The sequence below is a fragment of the Musca vetustissima genome, unplaced genomic scaffold, assembly GCF_032173495.1.
Source record: "Musca vetustissima isolate MV318-11 ecotype Yass unplaced genomic scaffold, APGP_CSIRO_Mvet_v1 utg9641, whole genome shotgun sequence".
NCBI lineage: Eukaryota > Metazoa > Arthropoda > Insecta > Diptera > Muscidae > Musca > Musca vetustissima.
In genome coordinates this window covers 404,643-432,145 of record NW_026883216.1, presented here as the reverse complement: position 1 = coordinate 432,145, position 27,503 = coordinate 404,643, and the positions used below count along the sequence as shown (strand labels likewise).

The window sequence follows — 27,503 nt, the reverse complement described above, 5'->3', positions numbered from 1 at the left end:
CCGACTATATGATACCCTTCACCACTTTGGATATATTCCTAACAGATGTCGCTTTTTCGAAGGATTTAATCTTTATCTATATGTGAACCGACTAACATCAACCCATACATATACCATTTTGCAACCAATGCTAAATTTCACTTCATTCATTCATTTATTTAAATTGATTTAAAGCAAACTTGATAAACGCTATTCGGTAAATCTGAACCGATTTTCACGAAACTTAACACACATCATTCTAGTCTTACTTCAAGACGCTATGCCAAATTTCGTGGAAGTCGAAAGATATACAGGGACTTTGGTGCACCATATACATTAAATCGGACGAAAATATATATGGGAGCTATATATAAATCTGAACCGATTTCTCCCAAGGGTTTCTAGGGGCGAACCCCACCTAGCCGAAATAAATGAGATGTACCAAATTTCATCCATTAAGATCATAAATGCGACCTGTACTTTGTTTAAAATTTAACATGAAGAGACAGACGGACGAACGGACATGCATAAATAGACTCAGAAAGTGATTCTATGCATATTCTCAGAAGGAACCATGTGTCTATCTCGTTTCCATGTGTCTTTTACAAACATATGCCCAAACACGTAATACCGTGCACCACAGTGTGGTGAAGGGTACAACTATATCTAGGGGCCTCCACACCACTCAACGATTGCTTAGAATGTTCAGATAGTTAGATTATATCACCTTCACCCTCCACAACTCCCAAATTAAAGAATTAAAAACTGAAAACATTTTCTCTTCGAACATTTATGATACGATGAACGGGGTGATAGTGAATTTGATATGCCCTATCTGTTGAGGTTCCATCGATTATGTCATCGATAAGCCTATTTTTCGGTACCTCAACGATTACCTATCATCAACAGAGAATACCAATCGCTAAGGAAGAAGAATCAGAAAGCTAAAACACTTTGCCGCTAAAACATTAAGAATTGTTTATAAAGGAATAAAACATTAATTCAGACCGCCAGAGTCTTTAAATTAAACAAGTATTTCATTTTTTAACAACCACCACCAGTTCCTAATTAGCAACACATAAGTATCGCCTGTATATTTGTCGTGTTGTCTAATATTCATTTATTGTTGTTCGTCTTTGTGCAACAAATACTTTCGGCTCTAAAGCTACTCTGTAGATTTAGAACCCCTACAAGTCCATGCGCCTGTATCGGAATTTGTACACTATCATTAAAACATTATACCAGTAATACTTCTTTGAATTTATCCAAAAATGTGACCACTCTTAAGTGAAAAATATCAATTCACCACATTTGCATTTACTCAAATGGCATGAACGAGCCCTGTCCGATTCGAATTATAGATTTCAAACCGATAATAATTCCAATCCAATCATCAGCTGATTTTTGATTTCTACAATAAATTGAAACAGAATTCACCCTCGTTTATGGCCAGGCCCATACGAACTTTTAGTTAACACCGAATTCAAAAAGTTAACAATTTTTATTGAGATGATTGGCAATTTCCTCTTTAACTCTAGGGAGCAGGCCTGGGTCGCAGCTGATAAGCTTGAACTTCAAAATGGGCGACATTGTTCCCATAATATGGAGATAGCACAAAATAAACGGACGTAGCGTAAAAACCTCGCGAATTGAAATTTCGTGTTACTTTTCGAACAAAACCTCGAAGTGTTTTTACTTTAAAAATGTTGTATAGTAGATAATCCGTTTTTTCAACAAAGTATTTGTCATTGTTTATTAGGTCATGTTTCGTTCTTTTTTGTATAGCAGTAGTTAATCATATTTACAAATAATAATATTTATAAATAATATTACATTAATTCTTTACTTTTCCTGGGGTTTGCGGTTTAAACAACAACAACAAATAAAACGTTCACTTCATTTTATTTCCATTAAATGTTTCCTTTTTGTAGTTAATTTAGTTTGCTTTTAATTTATTTTTTTGTTTTTCCAAATAAAATTCATGGGTTTAAGGTTTTCTCTTGTATATCTACTATTAATTTTCCACATTAAAAAAAATAAAAACAACAATAATCCTCATAAAAAAGTGACATTTTTTGGTGCGCACTAAACAAAAAAACAAACCAACTTCATCATTGTTTAAAAAAATAAATAAACAAATAAACTTATTCATTTTTATTATGTAATTTGAGAATTTTCTGTTTTGTTTTCTTTTGTTTATTAAAATTATGATTTTTGTTTTCTTTTTCTCTTTTGTTTTTTATATATATAAATAAATTTACAAACATGTTTTTGTACAAAAATAAACCGAAACCCTTTAACAAACAAATCGTAAAAACAAAACGAACAAACAAAATATCCACTGATTCAGCTGGAACAATTACTAAAGCGCCGGCAGGAAGGTCTTCTCTACGTGCCGCCAGCACACCACCCAACAATAGCAACAACAAAAATTTCACTAGTATCATCACCCCAAAAACCACCAACAACAACACTACAGCTATACGAAAATCCCAAGTTTCGCCATTAGCCGCCATTGGTCTGTTGACTAGCGGTGGCCATGGCGGCGGCGTTGGTCAAGAAACTTTGGAGCAATACAACAACAATAACACAGCTAGCAATGACGACCATGACAAGGCTAGGATGGCAAAGCCAAAGAAAACCATTACCATAAATGACAAGGCATTAGAACAAGAAGAAAAATATGTTGAATATGATGATGACGAAGAAAAAGAACAACGACAACAACAACACTTGACAGACCGTAAACAGGAAGAAATGACAATGACATCTAGGAAAATGACAACAGGACTGACACTAGATGAGGGATACAAACCGAAATCCATATTAAAACCAATTTTAAAAACTAAAATTATAAATGTTAAGCCGGCTAATAGTTTAAGTAATCCACTAGATCCGCTGCCAGGCGGCACTTTAGGAAGTCAGGAATTATGTTCTAGTTTAGCAAAAACAAATAGCCAACCCACATCACCCCAGATTTCATCCTATGTACCGGTCTACAATACCAAAACATTGACACCATCAAAGCCCAGGACATTATCCACTACTGCCTATGAAAATATTGAAATACAAAATGTAAATGAAGCAGAGGAAGAAGAAGAAGACACAACCTCGACCCATGAAAACAATTCCCCCGAAGATTGTGAAAAAATTAAAAATGAAACAGAGGCTATACAAGATGCTGAGGCCACACCCATCCTAATGAATTTGAAGCGGTTCAAGGAAAAGGAGGAACAACGTTTACAATTCCAATTGAATTTAGATAAAATCGAATCCGCCGACCTCGGTGAGGACTCGGAAACCCCAACCCAAGAAACAAAATCAATTGTTGAAGAATGTGAAAGTAAAGAAGAAATTTCGAAAACCAAAAACTTAAATGAAGAAGGCGAGGATGATGACGAGGAAGAGGACACTGCCTGTGAATATACCGATGATGATTTGGATGAAGCCTTGGCCGAAGAGGCTGACGATGAGGAAGGCACTAACTTGGAAACCTCCCAACTTATGGACGAAGGGGAGGAAGAAATTTCCCAGATTTATGAAAATGAACCGATCACCCCATTAGAATCCAATCAACCCAATTTGGATGAATCTCATTATTTACCCATGACACCTAAAAAACTGGACACCGATTCTGAAACTCCGGGAAATGTTTCCTTGGTCTCAATGTTGGATGTAAGCAATGAGGAAGAGAGGGAGGAAAATCATTATGTGGAAATGACCAAACAGTTACAAGAGGATGATTCTAAATCGAATTATGAGATTATGTGCCTAAGGCAGTCCTCACCCAGTAGTACCACCACACCCGCTGGTATTGGTGGGGCGAAACCTAAACAGCTAAAAACCTTAAATGAACCACTCTATATGGAGTTGCAGGGTGGCAAACAACCGAGTACTCAAAAATCACCAAAAGAAAACAAAAAAGAAGATGACACCATTCTGCCACCGCTAAAGACCTCAACCTTGAAAAAATTAAAGAAATCCACAGATACCCTGAAAAAGAAATCCAAAAAATCCCAACAGGAACGGTCGCATCAAAAACGTAAAGATTTGCCCGATATTCTCAAGCCCTCACAATCGTCGATGGTTTTAAATTCCGATAGCTCAGATGCCGACGATGAATCTTCCAAACATATGGATTCAAAGAAAATGAGATCACGTTCCAGATTTAGTCTATCCGATACGTTTAGACCAGCTTCGTATTATCTTGGAGCCTCCACACCACTCAACGATTGCATAGAAAGTTCAGACAGTGAGATTGTATCACCACCACCCATACCCAATTCACCACCACCAATGGAAGAGCTCAAAACTGAAGAGATTTTCTCTTCGGAAAATTATGATACGGTAAAGCGACGTGATAGCTCTTCGGGTAGTAAATTTGATATATCCTACGAACAGTTACCGCAGAAGATTCATGCCAGCAATACTTCACTGAATTTACCCAAAAATGAGGCCACCCTTAAGAGTAGTCGCCTATCGTTGCCTGATCACTTCCGCAAAGTGAAAAATCTCAAATCACCTCATTTGCATTTACTCAAACAACATGAACGTACCCTGTCCGATTCGAATTACAGCTTTCAGACGGATAATAGTTCCAATACATCATCTGATTTTGATTTGTACAATAAATTGAAACAGAATTCACCCTCGTTTATTGCCACGCCCATTCGATACCAATCGAATTCGTCGTTGACACAAAACTCCAAAAGTTCCCTGTCGGGAACGGGCAATAATAGTGAAACGGACACTGTGGAACTAAGACACAGACAAGGTTCCGATTCAGAGCTGGATCGTCAACGTTCTCGACGACCCTTATCCCAGGAATCGATAAGTGAAATTGAATCACTAAGTGAGAAATTTGAAGATGCCCTTGATGCAGCCGATTTAGATTCGTATTTGAATAACTTACAAAATAACGACATCTACGTCTATCACAATACGAAGTTTGAAACACCTCCCAGTAATTTGTTAACAGATGCTGCCGCTGCCCAGGGTGCTGGAATTTTAACAAATCTGATTAAACCCCCGAAAATATTCCGCAATCAGGAAGATGAACATTTCTATGGCAACATTAATTTTGTATCCTCAACGGATTCTTTGCAGAAAATGGGTTCAGATGCAAAGGGTTCAGATTTATTAGGAGCCTCAAGTATGACACCCGTACGTTATATGACTCCCCTACATAGTCGCAATAACAGCAACATTTCCGAATCCTCGGCTCCATATTATTATTCCGAATTGGCTAGCAGTCGGGAATTGTTAAGTACACCCACAACGCTAAATAATCAACGCGATATCCATGCCCATGGTTCGAATATTGAACATATACACAATCCCATCGATAGGCCACGTAACATAAACGTAGATCTCTTGGCCGATAAAGATCAGGCCATAGATAGTAAAAATCTATATAAAATGAAAACTAATGTGGAGAAGCTTAGTTATAGTTCGGGTAAAAATTTAAAGACCGGTGAACCGTTTCAACAACTTGGCGGTGCATGTGGGGCACAGACATTCCATATACAACAAATACAAAATCCCGTTATAAAAATTAATAACTATCAGACGAGTAATTTAATTTATCAACCCAATAACACCATTACACCTTCGGCAACAACAAATTCCAATACAATTGGCGGCACAGCTGCGACTTCTCTAGCAGCAACCGCACAACCCAATGTTATGTTGGGCGCCACACCACATCATCACACCACGGTAACGGGTACTAATTCGGGCAAAATGGATAAAAACATAAATTTACAAATGCTAAATAACAATGCTTTGGGTCTGGCGGCAACAGGTTCAACGGCAGTTATGACCTCCATGAAACCTTCCAATAATAATAATTTGGAAAAATCTACAGTTTTAGCTAATCCCGTTAGTGGCGGTGAACTTCTGTGGGAGGAAGATACATTGTGGCGTGAAAGTTTACGTCGAGTATCGCAGAGGCATGCACGATCTCTAGATGATCTGGATCGTATTGTAATACAACCACGTGGTAATATAATGCCAGTTATTGTGGCAAATCCTACACAGGTGGTGGCAGGATCTTCTTCGACCCCACAAGATGTACCCGATTATGCCAACAGTGAGGTGGCAAATCGTAAAACCCATCGTCTATCACGGGACGTTACCTATGTCAACGACAATGTATCACAACATTTACGTTCAAGTTTTAAAATGAGACATTCCCAAGGGGTTGACGAGGATGAGGAAGACGGCGATGATGATGTGGAACAACGAACCTATGATGAGGTATGTCCTGATGATCACCATAATGATGATGATGGCGATGATCAGTCATTAAATCGTGAACCATTACCCACAACTAATGATCATGATGTTTATGTACAGCTTAATGAAAATATGCTGAATGCCAATGTTGGTGATATCACCGCCGAAATGTATGAAGTCCTGCGCGAGGAAACTTCGTCGAATATATCATCAACTAAATCGACAGAAATTGATCGGGAGACAATACGTCAATGGGACTCGATGTCAAGTGGTCTAATGAAAAATAATAATAACAATGATAATGTGGTAGCCGCTGCAGCAACAACAACAACAAATGTTGGCAGTAATATTAAGGCAATCATTCAACAATTGAATGCAACATGTGATAATGAGGGCAATGATGATGATGATGTCGATGACAATGATGAGATAAATTCTAATTTGAATAAATAAATATATAAAATTTAAAATTAATTATTATTTTATTAGGCAGTTAGAATTAATTGAGGACAATAATTACAAATAGAAATAATGTTTTTTTTTTTTTTTGAAAAATTAATATTTTGAAATTAATAAATATTTTTTAATTTAAAATAATTAGGGCCTACAATTAGATATAAATTTAAATATTTTATATATTCTTGACAAATAAATTTTAGTTTCTTTGTGCGATTTTTTTACTGTGATAGGTAATAATGTGACAATAATAATTGGTGACTTTCCTTTTATTTTATCTATTCTCTATATATTCGTTTAGTTTTTAAATTTTATTGCTTGCTAGAGGCTTTTTTAAATACATTTAATAAATTTAACACTACGAAATACGAATCACATTTCTTTATTCGATTAGCTCTACATATTATATAATTTGAATCGGCCATTAAAAAAATCTAGAAAAAAATGAAACTCTAATTTAGTTCCAAAAAATTAGTTCATATTCAAAACATCTGTTCAACAAAAATATATGTCAGCTGATGAAAATTCATTTGTTGTTTGCATTCATAATATATATTACTATAATTTATAACGACAAAGGTTTTTATACATTTTCGCCCTAATAGAGAGCAATTTCTTACAGAATTATAAAATATTGATTGAAGAACTGCCCCGGAAATCATGGAAGCAGTCAAATGTGTATGTATACATAAACATACAACTACTGACAAATGAACTTAAATTCATTTTAACACTATTCTAAAGAGTTAGGGTTTGATATCTCGATTTACAAATCGAGTCGATTTAGAATTATTAAACCGCCTTTTTTCATGTCCGATACATTAAATATCTGTTTTTAAATAAATCTGTGCCTGAAGTTATGCCTAAAGAGGTTCCGATTCAGAGCTGGATCGATAACATTCCCTACGACCCTTATCCCAGTAATCGATAAGTTAAATCCAATCACATAGACAGAAAAGATGCCATTTTGGATTCCTGACTTAAATTGAACTAGGGATACGTAGTCGAGAGTAAAAGTCGGCTTTTAGACTTTTTGTTTTTGCGTCTGACCGTAAAGTGGATTTTTAAACTTTTCTTTTTTTTGCCATTGAATAAAAAGTCGACTTTTCGATCTTTCGATTTTGTCAAACCTGTTCAAAATCGATTTTCAAATTTAAGCTATTCGAAAACAATGAATCGACTTAAAATATTACAATGATCTAGATTGGGAAACCCCCTTAAATTGTGTACTTTACCAAATTGATGGTCGTTATGTCCAATTTTCAATATCAAACATCCTAGGACTTATATTAAGCTTAATATCACAAATAAATCAGGACTCCAAAAATATTATGAAAATATATCCTCTATCCTGTAGTACTTTAATTTTCCCTGGTGGTTCGATACATCCAAATTTCAATACCAAACCTCATAGAGGTAATATATTAAAACTCGTCCCTAATATCGATATCTGGATCATGATTTATTTAAATCGGAAATGCCCTCAATCAATTCCCCAAAATTGTGGACTTTACCAAATTGAGGGTCGATATGTCCGATTTTCAATACCAAACACCTTAGGATTTCTATTAAAGCTCGATCATTAATATCCACTTAAATCACGACTCCAAAAATATATGGAATACTGATATGTCCTCTAATATAAGAAAGAAAATGCTAAATTAAACAAAAAATAATAATTGAATATTTGAAGCGTAAAAAAATTACAAAAAAACCCACCGTTCTTCTTCGTGTACAACTACAATTAAATATTTGTAATATATATTTTTTAATTCTACTTATTGCAATGATAAAGATGTGATATTATATTTTCTGAGAACACTGTGCTTCCAAATGTCCAATAAGAGTCTATTAGAACTTTTGTATATATAACTGGGAACCTATTTCCCCACACCAATGGCTAATAATGTAAATAAATTAAATTAAAAATAATTTTTAAAAATGACTATTCTAAATATAACATTATACTTGGCTAATATACAAAATGTATGATACAAATTGATGACCGCGGACCATGACGTTATAATTTCAATGTACAAATTTTTGCAATTATTTTATTTGTGGTTGTATTTTTTGACAACTGCAATATTTTTTGGTTAAATACATAGATTTTTTTGGTATTTCTATTTTAGTTGGCAGTCATCTTCTCACACTAACTTAGTTAAAAAATTTAATGCAATCATTTTAGAACTCATGCACACACATACACACACTCTTCACATAGACAACAAAACACCATTTCGCCAATGTAAACCACCCATCCACACTCACACACACATAGTCCTCATGTATTTTTTTGATTTGTTATTCTAAAAAGGACATTGGATATGATGTTTGTCGACCGACTATCATTTCAACTCTGTCGTCTGTCCGACGTTCATTCACATTACAGACATTTAGCATTCATTTAGTAAAAACATACATTCATTCATACATATATCGAATTTTATTTTGGTAACCACAGTTGTTGCTGTTGTCGTTGTTTTGTTTTCTTAGTTGTGTTTTTTTCCTCCTAGTTATTGATTGCCTGCAGTTATTTGCATTTTTATTATAACATTTGTTTCACATTCTACTTCATCGTCCTTATCCTTACTTCTTCTGCCTCCTTTGCCTATGTTTCATTTTTATTCATCCTACTTTTGTATAAAATGTTTGGCTCTTGTCAAATATCATTGCTGCTGTATGTTATTATTGGTTGTGTTTTGTTTTCGGACGACAATGTTGTTGTTGTATTTGGTTGATGCTATTATTGAACATTTGTCGTTGTTGGTTGTTGTTGTTTTGGTATTGATGTTGGTCGATTGGTTGGTTGGTCGGTTGAAATCACATTCACACACAAAAACAATAACAAATGGTAAGAATTTATTTTTCATTTTGTACTTTTTTTATTTATTTTTGTTAAACTCTAAACATTTTTATTTCATTTTATTCATAGAAAAACATATAAACATACAATCACACATGCATATGTACACTGTAAACATATTTTATATAAATATAGATTTGTTATATAGAATATTTTAGAAATCGTTATTAGCAAATAACCAAACAAATGATTTAATTATGCCTTTTGAAGTTGAGTTGATCTTTTGTTTCAATTTTGTTGAGCAAAAAATAGTAGTATTAAAATTATTATTATTATTTTGAATAAAGCACATTTTTCAATGTTTGGCTAATTTTAGGGCAGTTGATAGATTAATGGAAGGATGATACTAGTCTCATATAAAATGTCCAATAAAAATACAAATATCTATGTATAACAGTTTTCCCATTGAATTATATTCGAATTATTTAGATTCATTATTTTTATTTTTCAAGATTTTCAATGGCCTGGCAAATCAATACCAATGCTTGTTAAGGTTTGTAACTTTACACATATATAATTGAAGATTTAAAATAGAAGAAAAATAATTTACAAAAAATTTTTGTTGTTGTTTTTTCTAATTAAAGAAAAGCCCTTATTTTTGATGGCGGGCATGATAACTCCTCACTGGAACATCAGAATCCGAAAATTCCAATGGTGTTAGAAAGAGTACATGTCTGGCTCTCGTATGAACTGGGATTATTGACTTCGCTCTAAAATTATATTTGAAAAAATATTTTTGGAAAATCGCCAATTTTTTACCAAAACCAAAGTTAAAAAATAAGGAAGATCTTCACCGATTGGCTTTATCCTAGTTCATACGATAGCTATACACTCACAGAAAAACGTGTAAAAATTGGAAATCGATTGGGTTATTAGTTTTTGAGATATCGTGCCCGCCATTCGCAAAAAAATGCTTAAAGAAAAACGCGTTTAAAGTTTGAGAAGCCCTTCAGCCGTCACTTGATGCTGACACAATAAATCGGCTATATCTTCAAGAGTTCTTTAATTGGTGTAGATTCGAATTATATCAACAAAATTTTTGACCCCGAGAATGGGGGGGGGGGTCCCTTAATAAAATTTTCGTAAAAAGGAGAGGATCTTCGAATATTTTTTTTTAATATTTTAAAATATAATACTTTACATTTGGTAAAGATTACTTATTTCTATTCACTTTCCAACTTTGCTCAATATTGGGTTAGTAACCCAACTACTTGAGAACAGCAATGTTTCCTTATCAAGGAAACATTAGATATCTTATATTTTTAATAATTACATCTAGTGCACGTTTATTGGAATTAGAAATCAAACATAGAACCACACACAAAGCCTTCCTATAGAGTCTTTTATTGCTCTCAAGAGGTTAATATAAAAATAGACAGAATTGTTAGGGACTTCCAAAACATCGTATACCGGACTGTACTCTCGTATGTGAGCTATCTCAAATCCTGAGGGAGTATTGTATCTACTACAAAATCCTAAATGCGCAAAAGTAAACTCTATTGGAAATTACGGTTTAAAAAATCAAATTAAATTAATCTCATATAGGGCTTACCATATATTCGACAGTTATTCCAAGTCGTTTTGGAAAAAAGTCAATCTTAATCATATGCCTTTTCATTGCGTTCTTTAACAAGTGATCTTTTAACGATTTCATTAAGTTTTAATGAGAGCCAAAAAATATGCTATAAAAATTCAAATCGATTTTTTCCAATCCTTGAAGCAAATCTTTAGATAATATTATCTCTTTCGATTTTTCTTGTATCTCTCCACTTGCAGCAAAGCGCTTACCATTTTTTATTTATCATGGAGCATAACCAATGATTAGTTTTTCCATAATCTGTACTTCGGACCAACTTCAAGGTATTGACCTCGCCATGCCATTGCAGTCGAATAAAACTATTTGCAAAACCTTCACATTTGACCAAACTTGACATGCTTTTTCGGATATGTCTGATTAGCTTTGCTTTCAACATCATGACTTTATGGACCTTATTTTGATAATCGTTGACAATGTTCAACAGCTCCCCAGTGATTTCCATGCGACATTGTTTTTGCTTAAAATGTAGCAATTTTGGAACAATCTTCCAAGCCACAAGTTTCATACCTAAAATAACTGTAAAAATTGCTTCGAACGATCGCCAATATCATCACTGACTTATTATTATCCAAATTATTTTCGTTGTTGTTTTAATATTTCCAAATAATATTTCAAATTTTATAATTTCCTAATTCTGTTTCACGATTTTGTTTAGTTCGCTAAGAGAAATGGATTCGACGTATTTGGGTAATACGGCCGTACAAAACATTTGACCATAGTCGGGAAGTTGAATATTTTTGTACGATTCGTTGAATTTTAGGTAACGTTGTCAAAGAAAAAATATTATTGTTCTATGTGAAATATATTGACATTTAAAACAAATTTTCTTTGGCTTAACGAAATGTATCATTCAATTAGCATTCGAAATTTATTATTTCAAATTTCCAAGAGATCATATAGTAGGGTTAATATGGGACTGCATTCAAAAAGCAGTTAAAATTTAATCACAAAAATTTCCGCTAAAGATCATGTTCTTGTTTTACCGTAGTGTAGACACGAACCAACTATTTTGAAGTTTAGTTACCACCCTGTTATCGATAGCAAAGCTACATGATGAAATACTCAAAAAATCTGACAGTAGCCTATTGATGATTTGTCTTCGTTATTTGTCCTGGCATTCACTGCAACAGTAGAAGTGTATCGAACACACGTCGAGCATTTCTTATACACACTTTACACATTTTTGAAGTGAATTCTTTACAGCTACGTTTTGATAGTGAGAGTCCGGTGTATTCTATTTTTCTATATAAAGGAATATTATTTATAAAATAAAAATGGAAATTATTATAGATTGATGTGTTATTATGGCGTATAATTTGCTTAAAATCACAAAAATAAAAAAAAAATCTATTAAAAACAATTTTTAAGTAGATACAAAGGTATGTGTTGCATTTTTTCCAAACGAATTTCTCACTTGAAACAAACAGTTGATTTAAAATAAGGTTGAAAGTGTTAGGATTACATAATGTTCTTAAATGTCTTTTTAAATCAATTAACAAATTAATGATATTACAGAGTCTTTTATACATATACTTTATGTTGTGAATAATAAAATATTAAAAAATAATAATGTAATTATCGTTACAATTAACGAAATTTCTAATCATGACAGAGACAATGTTAAAAAAGTACAATTCATATTGTCTGGCAACACTATTTCTTCAAAGTGCATTGACGATTATTTTTGTTTTTGTGCAGAAGTTCGAAAACTTCAATTCGCGTGGGAAGGGGAATTAAGTTCTTAGGGCAAGTGTATGTGTAAAGTGTATAAAACATACCGTGCGTTCCAAAATATAACCGATCATTTTTAATATAGATCAAATCTTATATATATTTTTTTAAAATAAGGTGAAGATTTCACTGATTTTATTTAATCCTCACCATAATTCTCAAACTAATCAATGTTATTTAAACTAAATGTATCATACAACACAAAACTAGAATCCTTTTAATTTCTGAAATCTGTGTTACGCAAATAAGGCACGAAATATTGATATTTATAATTCGAATAAAAATTTCTTAAGCATTTTAATTTATTTATTTAAGTCTTCATTTCTTCTTTCAAATTCAGTTAGAAATATTCTCAAAACCCCATATTCCACTTACATTTTATTTGATACCTTCCAAATTTATTAAATTGAAAGCAATATATTTTTTTAAATCCGAATCAATTATATAATACAAACTAAATTCAATTATTTATTTAAAATCACACACATATATTTATTATAATTTATTAATCGAAACAAAAAAACATTCATTTAATTTCCATTTTCATTGTTTTTTTTTTCCAACATTTAGCTTCCATATCCGTGCGCAATGTCAAAAATTTACCCATTGGAAATTTGACGGTGAAACCAGATCCATCTGATACACTGTTGCATCGACAAATGGACCTGTACGATTATGAACAAATGCAACAATTGGAAAATTCCTATTATGGTACCACACAAGATATGAAGTATGCGAAGACGACAATGTTAAATGATCGCAGTTTGAGTGGTATTGGTGGTGGTAGCAGTTATGGTATTGGCGGTGCCGGTGGTTATCTTACATCGACACCATTACATGCTAGTAATAGTAACATTGGTATGGGCCTTGATTATTTGGGTAATCTTGATACAACGGCCGGCCATAATATTTACGATATGCATAATCAATATCAGCAGCAGCTACATCGCATGTATCAACAGCAACAGTTGCAACAGCAAATGGCCTCGGCGGCATATCCAATGCGTCGTTATGGTAGTCGGGCGGAAATTGATATTTTGGAACGTGAAACAAGTTCACAAATTAGGGTGAGTATATAAAGCGGTTGGGTATATTAAAAATTAAATGAAAATCTATAATTCAAAATTTTTTTATTTTTTTTTAATTTCTATATATGTTTTCATTTTATTTTAATTGTTTTACTATTTTATTTTACCTTTTTATTTTATAATTTTTCTTGTTTTATGTTTATGCAGAACTTAGATGTTTCTGCCGGCGATTTACTAAGTCGAACACATGAAGAATTGGTACTGCTACTCATACAGTTGAGACGTCAAAATAGCAATACAGCTCGTTCCATTGAACAATGTTGTTCTGACATACACGATGTTCAGGTTATTATATAAACATTTTATCCTATTATAACTGAAAGTTTTGGTAATGGGAATTAGAAACTCTAACGGTGTCGGTTTCATTCTTTACAAGAAGTTTTTTTTTAAATTTGAACCTAAATATTAATTATTGTACAACACTAATTAACAGAAATGTAGACGATTATTTTATGTTTTAATTTATATTTTTCAATTAATAATTTATTTTATTTTTTATATTTATATTGTTATTTTTTAATGGATTTCGGATATCCAAATATATTTTAGTTTTCCACAATAACAAGCAACACGCCTAAAATTTTATTAAAATTGTTTTTCAATGGGCAATTGTAAGGACAAATAGTTTAAATATAATTTTTTTTTAAAAAGAAAAACAAGCTGAAATTTAGAAAAATTCCTGTTTTTAATATAATTTTAATTTTTTGTATTATTTTTTTTTTACTTTTTTTATTTGTTAAACCTAAATCTTAATAATTTTGTAATATTGTTTATTTTTTTTACTTTTTTTATTTGTTTATCCTCAATATTTATATTGTTTGTCTTTTTATTTTATTTTGGACTTTGGGTTTCATAATGCATTTTCTATTTTCCACACAACAACAACACTAAACGCCTTTTTCTAAAATTTAAAAAAAAAATTCGAAAATACAGAACCGTTTGCTAACCGCTGAAGGATTAACTCGAGCCGAAAGCATACAACGACTGGACTATTTGAAACAGCATCTACTTGACTTGGAGAGACAATATGAAAAGAGTAAACCATTGGTTAACCTAGTCGATAATATGGTTAAATTGGGTTCCCTTTATCGTAACGATGCCTTGGGCAGAACTTCAACAACAGCAATAACACCACGTACTGATCCAGTGTCATTGGAGCGTTTGGAATTCAATCAAAGGATCCAAGAGAAACGTCTACTGCAAGAGGAACAACAACAATGGGATCGTTTGGAACCGGATAATAATGAATTGCAGGTAGTTTTGGAAATAAATTCCATGGTTTTAAAATTTTGATTCCTCTCTCTCTCTCTCTCTCATTCCTTCCAGTCCAAAGTTGCTCAACTCTATCATTTAGATCAATTACTGCAAGAAGAATCTGGCACTCTGCAGAGTTTACAACGTGACAAAGAAGATTTGGAGAGGGCTTTGGGTGGCATTAAGGCTCGCATTCAGGATACCCGTGAAACACCCATGGCCTTGGAAGCGGCCAAAAAGCAGCAGCATTTATTGGAACGTGAGCTATCTCGTGTCCACCAATTGTTGGCCGAGAACTCAAAGGTAGCTGAGGTGCCTAGTAGAAGTTTGTCGTCTATATTTTTTGTTTGTTTGTCTCAAAACTATAATACATATATACGAAATACTTACACATATATATTCGGGTCTCATAAAAGCGCTTTTATGAATGCCAAAATATCGATTAGATTTGAACTGGGCGCATGTGCCACAAAATGCTTTAAATTGAATGTTTCCTGCTGTCGCTTCTATTTTGTAACTAAAACAATTATATTAATATGTTGCACTAACAACAAAAACTACATTTCAGAATCATTTTAGAAAAAAATTTCTATCCTAAAAAGTACTTCCTTCTAAACCTTTCTTAAAACATTTCGATACTCTTTTTCCTTAACACCTTTAGGTATTGAGGTTCCCTCACTATAAAATGGAGGATGTTTTAAAATGTCGCATCGATCATGATTCTATTCCCTCCGTTATATTTAAATGGTATTCTAAATATTTTTATATTTTACAACATTTAGAATTATTACTCGCAGAACAGTTTATTTCGCAGACATCTAATATAAAAACCTTTTATTGACATTTTTATCCTCTGAATACCTCCTCCCAAATTATGTTCATTTCAGATTTTCACGATCCGATACAATAAAATTGCAAACGTGTGTTCCTGCACAATTGGCGATCGCTGGTTATTCAGAGTAGAGTTTTCCATTTTAGTTCCCCAACATTTAATAAAACAAATATATTTTGGCTGCCTGTATAAACCACCTAAATATTGGAATATCTATCAAAAGTTCTACGCAATGTGGCTTGTAGGCTTAGTCCAATAATTTGGAAGTTTGTTGGGAAAACTTCGATTTACTGCCCTTTGTATATCTCCGTCACATCTTGACTTTTGATTCGGACTTTTCATTCGGACAATATTGATATTCATTGCTGATACAACATGAATTCGATTTTATACCTTAGAAGAATTCTTCCCATTGAGAATCACAACTCCGAATAATTCCCTGAATAAATAAGATTAATTGCTGATTATTTTTTAAAAGATTTCGTTCTTTCCATATTTTCCCTCCTTGCACCCTCCAAGACATCATAGATCAGACAATTGAAAGCATTTTGTTTTAAACAAGACATAAAACAAAGCAAAAATCAAAATAGACGACATTCTAACTACTTTGCCCATACTAGTACATATCATCATAAAAAATCATGCTGACATCGAATATATCTATATATGTAGCATGTGCTTTTCTTGTATCCAAAACAACTTCGGGACATAAATTTCTAATTATTACATTTCCCCATTATTTTCTCTTCATTTTGTTAAACCCACACAGAAACTTGAAATGACCGTTGCCGGTAATACACGCCTTGAACAGGAACTTCTCATACTAAGGCAAAAACTAACCCGTGGCAGTCAAGTGAAAATATCCGATACCTATGCCAGCAATACAACAGCCATGTTGGAGTCCGAATTGAAACGTGTTCAGAATCTAGTCGGTGATATGCAACGACAACGTCAGGAATTGAGTCAGGCTGTTAAACAACTAACCGAAAATTCCACGAAACTCTATCAGGAAATCGGCAATAAAGATTATCTGAGAAATGCCGAACCGGGAAGCGGTAGCAGCAGTTCGGGTGGCAATGGTAGCAGCTCTGGCGGAGGTAGTATAAAGAAACGTACCAATTCAGGTTGCTGGTTCGAAACTGATTTGGATTCCATGACTAGCGTCAATCGCGGTCTTAGCGATTCAAGCATGAATCTGTCGACACCATTGTTTGTCGACACAAATAATTCCAGCGGTGGTCATTTATTGAATAGTTCCTCGACCTCGAGCAAATTGAGTGATTACAATACCGGTGATAGTATGCTAAATGATTCACATCGTCGCGGAGGCTCATCGAACGCCTCGTATCGTTACAATGATTCTAGTGATAATTTAGAAACTAGTGGTGTGGATAGTGATGGCTTCTTAGAATCGAATCCCTTTGCCAATTTGTCGCAACAGGAAAAACAAGAAATTAAAACTGTACGCATTGTTAAGCGCGAATCGGAACGTAGACATCGTGATCGTAGTGAACGTTCGGGTCTTAGTAATTCGACACAGAATCTCGATCAAGTCATGGAAGAAGAACAGTATGGCCTAATGAACGGTAGCCTGGCTGCGGCTGCTGGTGGTAATTATCACAATGAAGAATATAAAACAAACGAAAGATCCAAATCATTGCCACGTACATACAGCGAACCACCCAAATCATCCAGACATCATCATCGTCATAAGCATGGCAGTACCAATAGCCATCATAATACTGCATCTTCATCGTCATCCTCTGCCAATAATGCATCTTCTTCGGCTTCTGCGGCGGCCTATAATTCGACCTATAAGAATGACTATTATAGCGGTCATAATGGTCATGCCGCCGCCGCCGCTGCTGCTGGTTCTGGTTCTATATCCAATGGTTATGATAAGAATAGTAATTATTCGCATCAAAATCATGCTGCAGCATCAAGTAATGGTCATGGTTCAGCTTCAGCTCGCGAACATTTAAATCCTCTAGCTAATGCCTATTTTGCAAAACAAATGCAACAGGGGGGTCATTCTACTTCTACAACCAACACTATCGCCACATCTTCTTCCTCCTCTTCTTCTAATAACCATCATTATAGCACTTCTTCACACTCACGTCATTCATCTCAGAGTGCTTTGCGTCAGAAAACCGAATCACAGCAAAGCCTCAATAAAAGTCTTAGCGATTTAACGCCATCCTTCCAAAGTGAAGTGGCTAGACAAATAATGAATGAAATGTCTGCAGGCTCAGCATCCGAGGATACGGAGAAAATTGTTGAAAAGGTGCCATCACAGCATAAGCATCGACGTGCTGTGCCCAAGGAGAAGCGAAGACACTACACAGCACCGAATAATGTGGTAAATGTTAAGTCAGCCGAGAATGGTCATTCCGAGAATGATATGAATAAAAATGTAAGTTCATCGAGTCATCGGCAGATTTCGGTTTAGAATAACAAATATTTTATTTTGTTTTTAGAACACAAATTGGCGTGCCCGTGATGATTTGGACATGGAGGTGGCCTTGCGTCCTCGCATTAATGCTCCCGATGTTGTACGCTCAGCCCTGCGTCATGGTGAAAAAATATCGGAAAACACAATTGATAATTTACTATTGGCTCCCAATAAGATTGTTATACCAGAACGTTATATTCCTGAAACGGTAATTTGAAACACAACACAAAAATACTAAAATTTGAACAATTTGAACTAAATTATATCAAAATTTCTTACAATTAAAAAAAATGTGAAATTAGACGCCTGAATTATCACCCGAAGAGAAGAAACGTAGACAAGAAAAAGTGGAATCGATTAAGAAAATGTTATCGGAGGCACCAATTGCAGCAAATGTGAGTATAAGTTGTGATCATTTTAAAAAGTATTTTTATATATAATTTATATAAACTAATGGGATTTAATGTTCGAAAATATTTCTTATTTTTAAAAAGTTTCTTAAATTGCCTTGAAAAACTACGTACAAGGTTAATTGCATTAAAATTAATTAGCTACCAAAGAATTATTTTAAATAGTTAAATTTTTAACAGATTCAGAACAAAGTTATTAATTCTGTTACCGAAAATTTTACTAAACTCGATCATGAAATTGACTCTAAAGTTTATCTGAGAAATGCCGAACCGAAAAGCGGTAGGTAATATATAAAAGCGTACCAATTCAGGTTACTGATTCGAATTTCGATATGGATTTCATGGCAAGTGTTAATCGTAGTCTTAGTGATTCAAGCATTAATCTTGTAAATATTTCCTGTCATTTGTCTGAGTTTTTTCTATAATGCCATAGTTTATATGTATTAGGCATAGGGTTGCCAGATTCCCGGTCTCAAATAGCTGGACATTGGGCTTTAATTTTCTTTTTTTATTCCCTAGGATAAGGTTTGACATTCTTTCGTAAAATTGTAAATCTAAAATAGGTACAACTTATATATGTAGTAAACTTTTATAAAAAAAATGCATTTAACCCTTTGAGCCCCGAATTTTTTTCCGTAATCATAGAATAATTTTCTGTTCACAGATTTAATGCAACTATCCTAGATAGGATATGGACAAATTTTGACATTGCTACATCCTTGCATTCGGGAGATACAATACATGTTTTCTAAAAAATAAAAGCCTAATATCAAGAAAACCAAATGCAAAATCGACGAAAAAATCATTTTAAATTATTCTCTATATTCTGTTTTACAAGAATCAAAAATAATTCTGACGGCAGAGTTCGTATATTTCAAATACGAAGTGATTTAAATAATTTGGACTGTATACACAAATTAGTACTGTACACATTTTTGCCCTCTTCTCCATATTAAAAAGCTCATAACTTTACCAAAAATTTGAATTTTTTAGATTTTTCTTGGGATATATGTCGTCCATAATCAGGTCTTGACGTATGCAATCCAAAGAATATATATCTACTAGCAGTATATTAAATATTAGCTCTAAAACATTTTGTTGCCTGTGGGCAACATTGGGCCACAAAGGGTTAATTATGCCAAGGGTGGCATAATGTAATGTAAGGGTATCCCATTACGATTGTGTCAATCTCTTCCTTAAATAACTTCAATTTATTGTAAAAAAAGCTAAAATATTTTCTTCAATTTCAGGATACGGCAGCTAGTCTACCACCAAGTAAAATAAACGAAGAAAAGAAGCAACGCGAACATCTGCTGCAAATGAATCAAATTTTGGCCCAACAAGTGATGCAAATGAGTAAAATAGTGGCTGGTAAGTAGTAAATAAGATTACATCTGCAATTTGCATGATTATTTACAGCCAAGAAAATATTATCAAAAAAAGCAATGCAAAAATATGCGAAAAAAACACAAAAGCACTTTACAATCAACAACAAAAAATTCAAGTTTCATTCAATTTATGTTTAAATTTATGTTTCAATTTACATTTTACTTATATTTATTATTAACAAATATCCAAAAAGAGAATAACTACAAATTTATGTTTTGTTTGTGTTTTAAAATTACCACTTTCTAATTAAGATTACAAAAACATATAACAGCGAAGACCCAATGTGTTTCTTTTTTTATAAACAAAAATTATATATACATATATCAATGTTTTGTTTTTGTTATATATTACCTCTAAGAATTATTGTTATTGTTTTCTAAACTAATTGTTAATTCAACTATGTTTTTTATTTATATATTTTAATTGGTGTTTTTTTTTTAATCCATTTTTTTATTATACCTCATTCTGTTGACATTTCTGCTCATCATCAATTATTTGTTAAGGATTGTCTTACTACCTTCCAATTAATATTATTATTACTACTACTACCAACTGTCATTTAAATTATTTATGTATGTGTATTTTATTGCTATCTTTCTAACCTCAACTAAAAGACAATTAAAATATTTATTTTCTTTTCGTATCTAATTTTCTAGATGATTAACTTTTTTAAGAACAAAAAGAATTAACAAAAGAAAAATGCAAAAAAAGAAATGTTAACACTTAAGAAAACAAAAGAAAAGAAAGAAAAACAATGTGTCTTACGTCTTAAAGAAACCACAGAAAAAAAATTATAATGATAATACAAAATCATCATTTGAGAATCATTTTAATTCAAAGCAAATAATGGTCACGTACAAAAACAGAAAAAAATCTCACTATAAATCATCACCATGTCTCATCATCATTTTGAAATCGCCTGATCATCATCAATGTTGAATTAAAACCGCAAAAAAATGCATAGACGATAAATCGTTATGATCATCATCACCACCACCACCTGCATTAGCATTAAAACCAACCCCCCTGCACCGTAATGTTGAAAACAATGTTGTTCATGTGTAACTACATCATTTCTATGCACATCTCCTACATACTATCATCATCACAGAATTGAATCAATCGATCAAGTAATGAACCATCATCATAAGTATTTTAAAAAATATCTATACATATTTTATTTTTTATTTATATTTGTTGTGTTTTTTTATATAATTAGACGTTCTGTAATTACAATTATTGTCATTCGTATGTAAAAACAAGAAAGAAAACATTGTCGTCAAAAAATATATATAAATATTTTTTTATTTTAATTAAAAAAAAACAATATTTATATTTGTATTCCTTAATAAAAAATCTAACATTTTTAAGTAACGAAAATTGTTTTCTTTTGGTCAAAAAAAATCTGTCATTGTGTCATATTATCTGTAGTGTTACAAACATTTTGTTTTATTAGTTTATTATGTTGTAGTATTTAGGGTTTAATTTTTATATAGTTTTATAATTTTATTTTATATGTTTAAATAAAAATGTATTTTTCCACATAATAAATTATTTTAATGGAAACTATGTTCTACTCGAAATTTAAAATTAGTTTGAAATGTTGTTTGAGTCCTAGTCACGTTAGTGGAAGTCATGCCGAATGAATTTAAATCAATCCAATTCCAAAATTATTACAAAAGTGATGTAATAGAGCCAAATTCCGTATCAAATGTTTACCTCATCATAGACTCTGAAAGAAAGAAAAAATGTGAAATATTGTTTAGAATATAAGTCACCTTCCCAACCTAAAAGTCTCAATATATATTTTGGCACATCATTTAGGTTCAAAATTATATGATGGAAGCAATTTCTAAATTTGAGTGGATAACACCAACTTTTGTAGGATTCAAACTTTATCCTCCTTTCCGAAGGTATAATCAGTCTTTTTTATAAAAAAATAGAAATATAATAGAAAAATAGAATTTCTGGTTTTTTAAAATTACCTAATCGGATACAAGGCTTCGAAGACTGGAAAAAGTTTGAATAATCTTTTTACGAATATGTATTTTCCGCTTAATAGAAGCAAACATTTTTTTAATTTTTATACTACATATAAAACAGGATTTCGTCAAGTTCGATAATTGACATTGTAATTATTTATGTGGAAAAGTTCATTTTTTGTATAACTTTAATTAATTTTAGTTTTATTATTTATGTCATTCAGAAAGTGCTTGTGTTTTTTTATTTTATTTAATTTTTGTTTTGTTTTTATTTTCCAAACATATTTTTTATTTTATTTTGTTTTTTCTTTTTGCATTTTTCTAGGCAATCCCCATAGTCAAAATAACCCCAAATAATTTGCCGTGTTACCACCTGCCCCTTCATTGAGTTGTTAGTTATACCAAAAAAAGCAAAAACAACAACAAAAATTGTACACATGAAAATATGTTGATATACGTTATAAGTTTGTTTCTGTTTCATTGTTTATACATTACGTTTAATATCGTTTTACGAAAGCCTCTTTAAGTCATAATTGCGAAAAAACAGAAGTCTTGGCCCATGATTTCTTCAAAAAATCACCAGAGTTCATATTTGCAATGAAAAAAATATGAATAACATACACACATATAGAAACACATTAACATTGAGTTTGAGTTTTGCCATGCATTAACTAACAGCATTTGCATTTTTTACAAACAAAACAACAACTGCTATTACTACTAAACTACAACCCTGAACAAATGCAATCTACTACAATTCTTAATCTCTATACTGAATCTGAAAACTAACTCATTTTCCTCCTACTTCTTGAAATTGAACCAAATTTGCCTCTTTTTCCAAAATCAACTACAACAACAACATTTGAAAATCGAACATCAACCTCAACAACAACATCAGCTAAAAACAACAAAAGCCATTCAAATTCTTCTTCTCCTACAACATGATGAATTGACACGCCATAAAAACCGCATGATCACCACTAAAACAATGAAAAAACGAATAATGTAAAAAAGAAAAAAATCTACAAAGCCATCTTAAGACTAGAAATAAAAATAAACATTACATGGACAACAACAAAAACAACTATTGAACAAAGACTATGACCAACTGAACTGCTAACTGAAACCCTATGCAAAAACGTTGAAATTCTATCAATCACAACTATCCAAATTCGCTTTAAACAAACAAACTAAAACAAAACAAAAATTGTACAATCAGTCAGCCAACAACAAAAAAAAAACAACAACAACTTCTACAGAATAACAACAACAATATACTCTACTACTCCCTACATCAAGCCTTAACTCTGAATGCTAATTTTGAAACAAAACAGCTCGCAAAACAATCAAGGTTTGTATAAAAGAAAAACAAAAATATTAAAATATTATCTCAAAACCCCCTTAATAGCTATATAACAACTCCTCTAAACCCTCTACTATTTGATTAACTGAAATTTGTATGATTTTTTTGTATTTTGCTGTAAAGAAAACAAATATTATAAAAATTGTTTATGTCTTTGTAAAGTTTGTGTGTGGTACTAGTTTTAAATGTTAAAATTGTTATTATAAATTTATATTTTCTTTTTGTAAATTGTTAAAGAAAATTTGCCAAGTTTCTAAAAATGCTGCTTATTTTTTACGAATTGCTTTAAAGTCCGCTAGAAAAAAAAATAAATATTTTAAGAAAATTCATTTAATCATTTAACATTAAACATAAAACTATACCACACAGCACCATCCACTACTCAAATCTCCCTCCTCTCACTAACACCGCTCATCATAATATCACTCACTTTTAATGTAGCTCTTCACAATTTGCTTTCAGCAAAACTTTTCGAACACCTGAATGTATGTATTTTTTGAGCTAATCCACACCACTATTGTAGTTATTTTAAGGATGAATGTTTAGAGAAAAATATTTGGCTGGATTTTAGGGAGGGAATATTATAAAGTTTTTTTTTTATTTTAAAAAATTTTAGCATTCCTTATTGCTTCGACTTTTATCTCCAAAGTAATAAGAATGAATATTTTCAGTTGGTGGCGCCTAAAAGTATACCAATTTAATGGTACGCCAATTAACATTGATATTGCCATTTAAAAATAAATGGTGATAATTTTGATAGATTTTGGGCAATTTGAACACGTAACATTATTGGTCCACATTCAGTCGGTGGGCCTAATATTCTATTTTATTTGTAATCATTAACAAGTCTTCTGCTCCTGTTATATACAATTCTTTGAGTTCTCCTTTCACAGCCATATAAGAAATTATTAGAATTGTTAGCACCCAATAGTATACTCCAATCTTTTATACCCTATAATACTGGAAAATAAATTTGTGATACCTTATGGAAATATTCGTCGATGGCCACAGCACGACGTCCATCTGTTTAAAGTTCGATAAAGTTCACAATATTTAGAATAGAGCTATGAAATTTACAAATTATATATCACCACTGGGATATCGGATTGGATATATCGATTCACTTATGAGGTTTATCCGCATTTCCTAACCTCTATTCAACATTCTAGATTCTTGGAGGTTAATAAATAGCTATGCAGAAAATCTCCCTTTCGCATTTTCCAACGGAATGGACTGTATTTGAATTTCGAATTATTGTAGAAAATTTATATTTTCACATAGCTCCCATATAAAGGTTCAGTCCCATTTTAAGTATTTTATGATTATTGACATAAAAAAGCCTTCTACAAGAAATTGAAGATATTTTTATGACTAATTAAGTTTTTCTTCGCAAAAATGTTTTAATATTGAACCATTGTTTGAGCTATCCCCCATGTAAAAGTCTCGTCGCTTTTCCGAACTTTCGTGGTTCTGAATGAGTTTTTCAACATTAATTTTGTATTTCAAAGTATGAAAACCCCTACTGGCAGCGAATCCCGACTTTTTTTGAAATCTTCGAAATATTCCCATGGTCCTTCCCATAAATTCCAGCCAAATTTTAGTTAGCACAATTGTTTCTATTGTCAATAGGATTTAAGCACATTGTAGTCTTAAAACAGCACAACAACGATGCAGACAATACAAAATCCAATTAAACAATGATATTTGAATTAGATTAAAGATCTTTAAAGTATGGGTATTCATTATAGAAATTCGCGAATTTTAATATATAACTAGGGCTTTTAATAAAATTAGTTAAAGAAATTCAAAATGCTCACAAGGTTCAATGAGAAGTGTTTGGCAAATTAATAAACAGATTAGGCTGTTATGTATTTGATCTGATTTAGAAGCATATACTTTTTCAATATTTTTCTTTATACATTCGAAAAATGAACTAGGTTTTTGTATACGGGAACATACACGAGATTTCACTAATTCTGACCACGTTGTGCCACCCTCCAGATTAGTTTTAGAAAATCCTATTTTTTTAAACCAATATTAGTAAACTTATCTAAAACCTGTGTATTTCAGTAACAACTTTCTCCAATTATTTTGAATAAAATTTTACAAAAACAGACTGTAAGTAATGAGGTATTTAAATTTCATAGGTAAAAGTAAAAAAATAATTTCAATTTTCAGTATTTTTGAAAATAGGGAACCGTATTAATTGTGATATAGATATTGAAAATTTCATAGGAGCACAGTATCTCTCAGTATAAATATGAATTAGGGATATATAATGCAATTTAAAAAAATAGAATAAATCTAGTAATAGGTATTGAAAAACTAACCTAATATATAATATGCACTCTGAACTATTGGGTACAGCTAGCCTGGATAGAAAGCAACACTTAATTTTTAACTAACACTACCAAACAGTCACCAAACACAAAACCCCTTAATAAAAACCGGAGGTGTAAGTACACATTAATAACTTGATGTAATTTTTTTTTATTTATATATTTTTTGAAAGAAAAAAAACTAAAACTAATTGAACTAAACCCAAAACGACACGGTATAATGGATTTTTGGAATTAACCCCTCTCTTCTAAACTACCACAGCAAAAAAATCACCCAAAATTATCTATAAACTATATCAAAATTTTACTAATTATTTTCTTTATTTAAATTTTTTTTATTGCACTATAGAAAAAGCGATGTCTAAAACTGGCAATGGCGAAATGGATGGCGAAGGCAATAGTCACGATTCTATATCACAACGTGGCAATTCAGATGATGATAATGATGATGGTCGAAAATCGGAATCGCCAAGCGAACCACTGCCTATATATCAGAAATGAGATAATTTCTATTCATAAACTACAGAAGGACTCACTAAAAACAAAAATAGCTCTTATGGTCACTTACACACATACATACATGAATGAGTATTAAATACGCAACAATTTTTAAATATAAACAACAAGAACAACAAATTATTTATTTTAACAAACTCTGAACAAAACTACAAAATTGTAAACAATTAATGCATTTATCTTAAGTAATGAAATATCACAAAACAAATGAAACCAACTACAACTACAAAAACTGCTACAAATATAAACCAAAACAAAAAAAATTACTTGAAAGAAAAATCATAATAGTTATTATATACTTCTACAAAAATATATTATATATAAAATAATATTTTATTTTCAAAAATAGATTTCTTTATCCAAGACTTAAACTGCAACTTAAAATATATGCCGTATTTATTATATATGTATCTTTTTTGTATTGAAATTACATTGTTTAAATTGAACATTTAAAATACGTTATGGAAATTCTTTAAATTGTATAAAATTAATAAGGAAAAATTCCGATGAAAAATGTTATGATATACAATTTTGCTAACTAAATATGTAACACTTAATAGTGATGTTTTCAAAATGTAATTCCAATATAATTGACTACAATTCAAAATAACCTAATAACGCGCCAGTGGATACAGTGTCAGTATATAGACATGGGGAATCTCGTTCCTTAAGCGGTTCGAAACTAGGCCATTTATTTTGTTCCATAGTTCATTTTAATTCAAACGTTCATTGACAAACGTGAGTTTATTCGATCAATGAACCGGAAGATCTAAAAGAATCTCTATCAAAAATGAACGACTGATTCAAAAGGAGCTAGATTAAAGAATAAACAGAACCTAGTACCGATCGCTCCTTTTACAAAATAGATTAGAGAATGAACAGATTAGAGAATGAACATCGTTCCTTTTGCAGAATAGTTCTTTTAAATTTGAATGAAATCCTTTTGCGGAATAGTTTGTTCCGGCATTTTCAAGGAATAAATTCCGTCCAATTTGTCGATACTCAGAGGATT

General features: G+C 31.9%; 1 protein-coding gene across 1 annotated transcript in view; it reads left to right on the top strand.

Moving 5' to 3' along the window:
* The window catches only part of LOC133330065 (uncharacterized), a 47,777-nt gene extending 21,282 nt beyond the window's left edge, over window positions 1-26,495 (top strand). The window contains exons 5-19 of the mRNA XM_061538535.1: window positions 2,330-2,664; window positions 2,845-3,027; window positions 3,070-5,092; window positions 5,123-5,994; window positions 6,076-6,132; window positions 6,283-6,610; window positions 13,437-13,933; window positions 14,888-15,208; window positions 15,281-15,511; window positions 16,810-17,791; window positions 17,930-18,453; window positions 18,518-18,700; window positions 18,795-18,887; window positions 20,153-20,273; window positions 26,325-26,495. Of these exons, the coding sequence (XP_061394519.1) occupies window positions 2,330-2,664; window positions 2,845-3,027; window positions 3,070-5,092; window positions 5,123-5,994; window positions 6,076-6,132; window positions 6,283-6,610; window positions 13,437-13,933; window positions 14,888-15,208; window positions 15,281-15,511; window positions 16,810-17,791; window positions 17,930-18,453; window positions 18,518-18,700; window positions 18,795-18,887; window positions 20,153-20,273; window positions 26,325-26,476 (6,902 nt within the window). The 3' untranslated portion in view covers window positions 26,477-26,495. The remainder of the gene's footprint in view (window positions 1-2,329; window positions 2,665-2,844; window positions 3,028-3,069; window positions 5,093-5,122; window positions 5,995-6,075; window positions 6,133-6,282; window positions 6,611-13,436; window positions 13,934-14,887; window positions 15,209-15,280; window positions 15,512-16,809; window positions 17,792-17,929; window positions 18,454-18,517; window positions 18,701-18,794; window positions 18,888-20,152; window positions 20,274-26,324) is intronic.
* The last annotated feature ends 1,008 nt before the right edge of the window (window positions 26,496-27,503 follow it).